The following is a 9481-nucleotide window of genomic DNA, read 5'->3' on the forward strand; positions in this document are numbered from 1 at the left end:
TTTCAATACTTTACCATAGTTGTTGCTACTTCAGGTGGCTATTTCTCTTATATCGCCTGTGTCTGTTTACGCTTCATTGCTGTAGGGCAATATATTAGTGTGTCAACTAGAATGGTCCAAAATGCAGCAACAATCTGGCCGTCACCTGGTCTTTATATGTAAATTTACATTTTGCAGACAACACAAGTGGCGGGCTGTGCTCTGTACCGTCCGAGTGCAGTTTAACCCTGGCGGAAACCATCAAACAACCACTACCTGACCCTCTACAACATATCCCACCTGTTTCTAGCCATTTTATTCTCCTTGTGACAAACTATCTCAACCTGGGTAAAACAATCCAAGCAAAGAAAGTCGACCACGGCGAAAGCGGGTTTGTGGTGGTGATCTTGGAGAAAGAAAGAAAGATAGGGGCCGCCGCTCTGTGCCTTACCAATCATCGGGCTGGGTATGAGACATCCTCATCAGTTTCCAAATTTGGACACACTGCGCCCCGCACCCATTATTGCTGTTATTCTTCTTGTGGATTCCTCTTCGTCGTTCGAACTTCCTCCTGCTTCCGGATCTCCGCGAAAGCGACACTGACACAATGAGAGTGTCGAGGGTAGGGGTCCATCTCCCCATCGAACTGATCCTGCTTTCCGCCGAGTATCTTATGCCCGTTGACCTGCTGTCTCTCTTATGCGCGGCTCCTGGACTCGTACAGGTCCTAACTTTCCAGCATACCACGCGTCAGGACGAAGGTGGGAGGACGATCCTACATCTACTCGCGAAGGAGGGCGAGGACAAATTGATGAAGCTACTGCTCGCAAACGCCGGGATCAGGCCAGACCCGAAGGATCGCTGTGGTCGGACGCCGTTATCCTATGCGGCTGAAGGACATGAAGCAGTGGTTAGGCTACTGCTGAACCGACCAGACGTCGAGGCAGACTCGAAGGATGACGATGGGTTAACTCCACTATCTTACGCGGCTCGAGGTGGATATGAAGCGGCGGTCAGGCTATTGCTAAGCCGGGAAGATGTCGAGCCAGACTCGAGGGATAATGAAGGGCTGACTCCGCTATCCTGTGCAGCTGGAGGTGGACATGAAGCGGTGGTCCGGCTACTGCTGAGCCGACAAGATGTCGATGCGGACTCGAGGGATTACTTGGGTCGGACGCCGTTGTTATATGCAGCCTGGCGCGGACATGAAGCGGTAGTCAGGCTACTGCTAGACCGAGAAGATGTCGAGGCGGATTCGAGGGCTCACTGGGGTCAGACACCGTTGTCCTTTGCCGCTGGAGGCGGACATGAAGCGGTGGTCAAGCTACTGCTAGATCGACAAGATGTTGAGGCGGACTCGAAGGATAACCTCGGTCGGACACCGTTGTTATATGCGGCCTGGCGCGGACACGAAACAGTTGTCAGGCTACTGCTGGATCGACAAGATGTTAAAGCAGACTCAAAGGCTAACTGGGATCGGACACCGTTATCCTGTGCGACCGAAGGCGGGCATGAAGCAGTCGTCAGGCTACTGCTTGGCCGTCAAGATGTCGAGACGGGCTCGAAGGACTGTTGAAGAGGGAAGCGCCCGATGGAAATCTGAAAATAGCGGAAGAATCGACACGTCTGCAGTGCTCATCTTAGACATAGCCTGATCTTCGAAACCTGTCTACTCGGGCGCGGACAGCCTAATACTTTTCCTCGTCTGCAGGGTGGGTTCGGTTTCCGCTTTTCTGCCTCTCCCACACAGGTAACGCCCAGTTCACCATATACTCGGACCCCGGGAGTTGGTCTGCTGTAGGCCGATCCGCAGGCTCAAATGCCAATATAGCTCTGAGAAAGTCCTCCAGCGCACCGAGTTCCCCGCCTGCAATGTCCCACTCACACGTCTGCTCCGTCTCGCCACGGCCCATATCCCAGAGACGCTGGCGCAGAGGCCGGAAGACGGGAGTACTGATACGGCGGAACTCAGCAACCCACGACCCGTCCTCTTCGAAGAATTCGGAGCGTTTGGCCCAGGAGTTCCACCATCTCACAGGCGGTCGGCCCAGTGTATTAATCACCTCGGCGACAATGTCTTCTCGATCCCAGGCAAACGTTTCAAAAAGTGGACGCTCGCCCAAGACCTCGTACATGATACCTAAGGTCCATATGTCAGCTGCGGTGGGTTGAATGGGGTCATTGAAGAAGTCTTCTGGTGGAGAGTAGAGGGCTGGGGTGTATAGAGTCGGCGAGGGCGTCTCCGACACAACAAAGGACGTCCGGTAGTCCGAAATGATAATCTCTGGGTCGTCCACTTCGTTGGCAGGGATACTCAAATTCATAGGATAGATGACATGCGGCAGTGCGTGGGGTTCACCAGGCTTTCCATCCACTCGTCGGATGGGAACCTCGTACGGTCTACCGAAGCGCTGGTATAGCTCAGGTATGCTTAGGTCGTTCAAGTCTGGTATCGTAAGTGAACGTTGCGCAAATGGAGATCTGCATATGGTTAGTATGCGGAATCAGCAAACCGAGACAAACAGCATAATTGTCCTCATCTCCGTGGCAGATGCCGTTTGCATGCAAATAGGACGACCCTAAGAGGAGCTGGGCGGCAGCAGACCTGGCAGCATCCACTGGAAACATTAAGCTGGTGCTGTCCTCCTTGAACTTGGCAATATTACTGCCAGCAGGCTCTCCGACTAAGCATTGATGATATCCGCCGGGCACATAGTCCTCAAGATATTCGACGTCTACCTCAGGGTGGTATATATCTTCCACTGGTACATCCGAGACTCTGCGGTGTTGACTGGTCTTTGTGGATAGAAACCGACGTGGTATGTTCTGATTATGCCGATGAAGTACCGCGAGTTGAAAGTATGGGCGAAAGAGTGCCCAGCCATGGTTCATATTCATATTCAAGTTCATGTTCATGTCCTGCTGTGCCTCTAGAGGCCATCGAGTGACGCCCTATTGCCGGCAGTATTAAAGGCGGTGACGACTACCTGCTACCCTTGCTAGCCTGTTTCTGACTCGTGGACTGCAATTCTTATGCTGTTGTATGTTCCTATGATGTCCTTCAGGATTTCAACGACTGGATCCCTGTCGGGCCATAGACTCAATTACTGCATTGTATTCTATACGCTATCGCTTGCACTTTTCGTACACATCCAATGGCAGTCTTAACAAGAGAACAGTATTAATCAAAGTGCTAATATACACCTCGTACGTGAGTGTTATATCCACCGCAGCCACGGTGTGCCTGGCATGCATGCAGCCCATTACAAAAGGATCATGCTGGCGCCGGCAGCCACAGCGGTAACCACGTACGCACCGAGCTGCACATAACCGACGTTCACACTACCAGGAGCGACCATCGGCGCAGCGCCCTCCGAGCCCGAGGCGGAGGCACTGGCGACGGAGCCATCAGCAGCAGTCGGCGAGGCCTGCACGGTGCCGGTGCCCGAGGCGCCCGCCTGCTTGAGGAGCGAGGAGCATTGGCCCTCCGAGTCGGACGAAGACTGCTTGGAGGCGGCGCCGTCAAAGTCGCAGGCGTCCTGGGCGTTGCCCTTCTTGCTCTGCTGCTGGTAGTACAGGTCCATGGCAAACGACAGCTTCTGCTCGGGGCTGCACACGCTGTAGGCGCCGTACTCGCCAGAGGTAGCGTTGGCGCTGATGCCGTCGCACACGTCGTAGCCGCACACGGTGCCGAACAGCTCGTCCAGCTTCTTGCCCGACACGTTGCCCTTCAGCTTGCAGCTCAGGCTCTTCTCCATGCACGTGCAGAGGTCCTGGTTCGGCGACGGCGGCAGCGGGCTGGACGTCGCCATCCAGTTGTTGTTGACCTTGGGGCACGACGCGAGCGCGCTGTTCGTCGGCTTGTACTCGCTCTTCTTCACGCCCGTCGGCGTCGCCTTGGCCAGCTGCTTCGAGAGGTAGCTGTAGTCCTCGCGGGTCTTGACCTTGTCTCCGTCGACGGAGACCAGACCTGGAGAGATGCAACGTCAGTGGTTGAATGGAGGAGAAATCGGGGGAGGGAAGGCGTACCGTAGTTGTTGGCCTCCTGGAAATACATGTAGACGATGCCGCCGGACCACACCTCGGCCATCTTGTCGCCGTACAGGGCCTCGACCTCGGTGAACTTGCGAGGCTCAACCGCGTTGCACCCGTACTCGGCAAAGAACACCGGCACTGAGTAGTCGCGGAACTCGTCGGTGCGGCTGGCATAGCCGGATTTCTGGTAGTTGGAGTCACCGCACCAGGAGTAGACGTTGTAGCCCCAGAAGTCGATGCTCTCGTCCTTGTTGTTGCAGTTGAAGAAGTTGGCCATGTTCTCGCGGATGTCGGAGTCGTCGTTGGTCGCATACCCGACTCCCATGGGACGGTAGTTCTTGGCCTTGATGTACTGCTTCATGTCGCGGACGGCAGCCTTGACGAACGCGCTGGCGTCGGTGTTGTTCTTCTGGTTGGAGACCTCGTTCCCGGCAAAGAAGCCGATGGTGTTGGTGTACTTGGACATCTCGTCGACCACACTCACGTACCGCTTGTACAGATCGGCATCCCACTTGGGGTCGTTGCGGATGATGGACTCGCCGGGGGAGGACAGGTCGGCGACGACGTAGATGCCCGCCTCGGTGAGGAGGTTCATGCAGGTCGAGTGGTCGGCCTCCGGGTTGATGGCGTACACCCGGATCGTGTTCATGTTCAGCTTCTGGAGATACGGGACGTCACGCTTGCAAGCTTCGGCGTCCGCGAGGGGGTCCTTGAAGCTGTTGGAGGAGGACTTGGGGCCCGAGTACTCCTCTGTTGCAGTTAGCGGCGGGGACGAGAGATCAGTTTAGCAGGTGGTCATACGTTGGTAGGCGACACCACGCATAAAACTGGGATAGGTTAGAATTCTTCTTTACAGTTGGATCTGGTCGCGGACATACAATTGCGTGTCATTGCTCTTGTAGAAGAATTTGGAACCCTGGAAAATGCTGGTCAGATAACGATCGGATTCGTTATACGGCGACGAGCCATTATACCTTGATGATGATCGGGTCCAGCTCAGCCGCCAGCACGCTGCTGGCGAAGAGCACGGCGCTCGCGGCAATGCTCGAGAGCTTCATGGTGAATATGTCGATGAACAGTGAACGATTGACGGGAACCAACCAGGGCTCTGACTACGATATCACGGGCAAAGGATCAAAAGAGAGACGGAAGCCGTAGATGATTCAAATAGAATTAATACAAAAGAGGGTAAAGAAGAGGTCGCAGAAGGAGTGACTGCGAGACCAAAATAGAAAGCCTGGACGAAGGAACAATGAACCGTTCGTCTTGCGTTTAGGATATATCAAGAAGCAGGTCGACCGTCGGCACGAGAGGACACTGTCCCATTCTTCTATGACGGACGGGCAGTGCCCCGGGGTTCAGGGACTCAGGGTCCTAGGCTACAACCACCCGCTCTGCTCCAGCCAAGACCGCGCCGGGCGGAATGGACCTCCACGGATATCCACAGGTGCTTCCCTGTACCGACAGGATCAGATGCTGATCCGGCGATTTGCAGAGCGCCCGTCTCTCTGGGGCATACGATTTGCTCGTCTGGTTGTGCAACTGGTCCGGACAAGACTGCGCTGATATCACAGGGCTCAGGAACGCGCAACCGGTCCACCTTGCGAGGTGATCAGGAGAGACAAGGAGGACCAAGACAAGCTTAACCATCTGGTGTGATGTATAAATAGCGGCCAAGGAGGGCTTGTCCAGTGTCTGTGTTCCACCGTTGGTGCTTCGATCAACGAGACTGCCGTTGTGAGTGAGTGATTGTGTTGGAAGTGTCTCAGTTTGCTTCCTTCTCTATGGCTGGTCACGCGTGATCCGGGCAGTTGATGAGGTGCTGAACTTTGCTGAACTTCCTCAACTCCGGAGTACGCGGCCGACTGGACTCGGCCACGAACTGGTGCAGTTGCCTTCAGGGCCTCCGAAGGCCGTCAGGGTCCAATGTCCTGTACTGCACCGACTAAACAGATCAGCTTCAGGTCTTCCGACCGTGTCGAGTCGACTGCATTCGGCATTCTGGAGGATCAATTCGCCAGCAACTCTCCGTCCTGGGAAGGCGGACGGGCAAAGCCCCTCAGCCAAGAAACGCTGCAGGAGGAATGTCGATCGTGATCCCGGAGCTGGCGCATTATTCGACGAAGATCAGGGCTAGGGGAGGAGTGCCAAGCCGTCCGAAATTGAGAGGCGAGAGAGCTCCTTCATCACTACATAGTTAGTTATCTGGGGAGTCGTAGGGGATGGATGGATGGAAGGATGGATGGATGGAGATGGATGACCAAGTCCAGACAGTGATTAGTAACGAGATCATGATCTGATTTTCAGGAGAAGCCATTGACGTCCAACAGGCCGTTTCTATTAATATGGGTGAGCGCAATGCATGCAAGGATGCTTTCCTGGATGGAAGATGAAACAGGAGAGCTGACTATTGTAGTAAGTAGAGGCCTCCTCCGGATCGGATGCTTTTTGCCACCGACACTTCCGAGTAAGCAACTATCGGTTCCTCTACAATATTGTTGTATCTATGAAGGCAACCCCTAGTAGTATCAATAATTCCATCTCTTCCATGATTATTGACTGACTCCGTACTGATGGGCTATTATTAATTCTTGGTGGATACACTTGATTCTTCTGGAAGTATGTACTCCAACGCCGAATATGGCGATAGGAGTGAACGGCTGTCATGTTGCTTAATTAAAGTACTACGGAGTAGGTAGGGGTCCGCTATTATTATTGTACTTAGGCACACTACCTGTACATGTACCTATGTACTTTATGCATTCCTACTCCGTACAGCTCGACTCAGGACTTCGTCTCCTGCACGATAGCCCTGGAACGGAGGGCTCGGTTCCACGGATGCCTTCGATCGGAGCCGATAATCGCGTGGGATATTTTTGGAAACTGGATAGCTTAATTTACCACTTACCACATACGATACCAGATACCCGCAGCACCTTAGTACCTGGTATAATCCGGACCCAACAGTAATAGTCGTTTCGCTCGATCGGACAGTGAGGAGAATAGGGGTGCATCATTCTCAATCATAATCGACCTCTCCTTAATCATTTACTCCGTAGAGTCCGATGTAACTACTTATGCTTGTGGCGTGGTAAGTGGAATCGTCGGTGGAGTCCATAAGCATGAGGTATTACCAATGGAGCCACCATACTGTAATAACCGTTTGATGGTCTTCTCTTACTCCGTACAAGTACATTCATACCCACGATCGACTCAATTCCATCAATCTAATGGTCGAGAGGCGACGAGGCACCGGGTTCCAAAGAACGCAATTCACCTCGCCGTCCATCGCTGTCGATCCTTCGCCCCAAAGACGGGTTCAGCATCAAAAAAGAAACTCTAACAGCCACTTCATCAATCCTGAACGTTTGGTCCACCGTGGAACCCCTCCATCGTTCAATCTGACTGGCCTGGAAATTACACGCCGGTCAAACACTGGTGATAAATAATAATAAGGTATTATTGAATGGATCATGGAGAGTTTCTGGACTTCCGCCTCTCGGATTTATGTGGGTGAGTGGCCCACCTGTCTTACAACACTTGTGTTTTTCAGGTTGTTGCACAAGAAACCATGCAGGCATACGGAGTACCTACTCCGTACAGAGTATCTACTCAGAGTACAGTCGAATCCAAGTTCCTGTCGCTCGGCCCTCTCTGATATGGATTTGTACATACTCTGCATGACAGTGAGGTTCTCAAACCCAATGCAAGAATCTGCAGTCAACGTGGCTCCATGCATACCCATACAGTGTACAGGTCCCAGGAACGACGCCGCGATCGATCAATCTCACATCGCTCTCTACTTACTCCATACCTTACTCACCTCGGAGTCTTATCCCCGGCGGAGCCACCGATCGTACGAAAACGCGCAGTTCACCCGCAGAAGAAACCTAATCGCCGCGTCAATCTCAACAGACTTCGGCCAAGATCCGCGTCGTTGCTGATTGCGGATTAGAAAGCGTTTTTGGGTCTATCACTTTCCCATGGACGGAGCAACTAAACTTCGCCAGCATACATAACTTTTATCCGTGCATCCGCCAAGCTGCCTGACAGTGGGCGGTAGCACATACGACTCAGTCGATCCATGTCCTTGTCCCTTTGGTCGTCCAAATCCGATGTTGAAACGTCATGATTACCCTACGCAGCGCGAGGCGTGCGAAGCTTCAGGTGGTGGCAAATCAGTTCCACCTCCTAGTCCGACTAGGTAGGCTCCAGCCGTACAACATCCAGAGATCGGATCAGGAAAGACATGGACGGCCGTGAGATGATTCAAGTCGCCGGATTACTGGTTCAGGAACCAAGCTCAACCACGGATGTACGACCGGCGGTACACGGTATCGCATGGGAGCTCCATCGCGAATGCCACTGGAAAGACGCGATGGCAACCGCAGTAAACAATATCCCAGCCACGACATGGCGACCGCATTCAGGAACTCGCCACCGGGAAATCCTAGTGGTTGGGGGGCCCTGGGCAATCAGATCATGCCCAAAAAAAGTTATGGAAGTGGTATCTATCCCTGCATACCAGCCGAGGAAAACACGCAGGCCGCAGGTACCAGATGGCGTACTCTGTAAAACGGGAACCGGTATTCTACCTGTACTATACTCGCACCCATGTCTTCCACGTCTTCCATTCAGTCCGTCCGTCCATCCATCCATCCAACCGTCCAACTGTTGTCCTTGACGGGAGGGATTGTGTTGGCGGGGTGGGTCTGGTTTCAGGGGGGTATCATCCACCCTTTCCATGGAATCCCGGTCCAGACCAGCCAGTCATTGGGATGCTTGAGCGTGGGAACTGGATGGGAGGTTGAGGGAGAATATACCATCGTAGGCACAGAGAACCCGGTACAACAGTAGTATATCGTCATATCAAAACAGATGCATCATTGTTCGACGTCAATTCTACCGAGGTCCAGTACAGGAGTCATCAAAGAGGCCGCAAACAGAGCCTGACGTACTCGGAGTACGTAATTTCGTTGCTAAACACTCAAACAGCGGTCCTCAGCCACCGGTGCCCACCGACAAACCAATCAGACCCAATGTTTACGTACCGAGTGCGGTAAATACTGCGTAATGGCCGACGGTTCCGCACCGTGGATACGTGGACGGTACCTGCTCTGGGTACCTAGGTACGTGGATAGTTGCGGTGCTGGATGTATGGGAGGGGAAATACCCACCTACCATACACAGTACCTCTGGGGTAATCACGCGTTTTACTAGTAACTTAGCAGGTATTCTATTCTTATTATGATTCTTCGGATCATTACTAGTAGGTATTATGATTGTGATCCCAAAATAACCACGCTGACCTTTTTTCATATTATTTTCTTCCCACTTGGTGGCCAGCATTTTCCTGCTGAGAGGACAATCCATTCCTCTTTCAGCCAGTCCAGTCCAGTCCAGTCCCAATTGCCCTCCTCCTCTTCCCTCCCTCCCTCCCTATCATCCCATCCCATCCATTCCCTTC

General features: G+C 53.2%; 3 protein-coding genes across 3 annotated transcripts; 1 reads left to right on the forward strand and 2 right to left on the reverse strand.

The window, feature by feature from the left end:
- Window positions 1-586: 586 nt before the first annotated feature.
- Window positions 587-1555, forward strand: ATEG_03275 (ankyrin repeat domain-containing protein; the record flags this gene model as incomplete). Its single annotated transcript, XM_001212453.1, has 1 exon — window positions 587-1555. The coding sequence occupies one exon, from the start codon at window positions 587-589 to the stop codon at window positions 1553-1555; it is 969 nt and encodes a 322-aa protein (XP_001212453.1).
- A 112-nt stretch (window positions 1556-1667) lies between these two features.
- ATEG_03276 (uncharacterized protein) lies at window positions 1668-2864 on the reverse strand (the record flags this gene model as incomplete). The annotated part of the gene is made up of 2 exons (XM_001212454.1): window positions 1668-2460; window positions 2719-2864. 2 exons carry the CDS (start codon window positions 2862-2864, stop codon window positions 1668-1670), a joined length of 939 nt encoding a protein of 312 aa, XP_001212454.1.
- Window positions 2865-3242: 378 nt separating this feature from the next.
- Window positions 3243-5072, reverse strand: ATEG_03277 (glycoside hydrolase family 72 protein; the record flags this gene model as incomplete). The annotated part of the gene is made up of 5 exons (XM_001212455.1): window positions 3243-3949; window positions 4009-4764; window positions 4816-4841; window positions 4893-4930; window positions 4989-5072. The coding sequence occupies 5 exons, from the start codon at window positions 5070-5072 to the stop codon at window positions 3243-3245; spliced, it is 1611 nt and encodes a 536-aa protein (XP_001212455.1).
- Window positions 5073-9481: the final 4409 nt, after the last annotated feature.

Source organism: Aspergillus terreus, genomic scaffold (genome assembly GCF_000149615.1).
Source record: "Aspergillus terreus NIH2624 scaffold_4 genomic scaffold, whole genome shotgun sequence".
In the NCBI taxonomy this organism is placed as follows: Eukaryota; Fungi; Ascomycota; class Eurotiomycetes; order Eurotiales; family Aspergillaceae; genus Aspergillus; species Aspergillus terreus.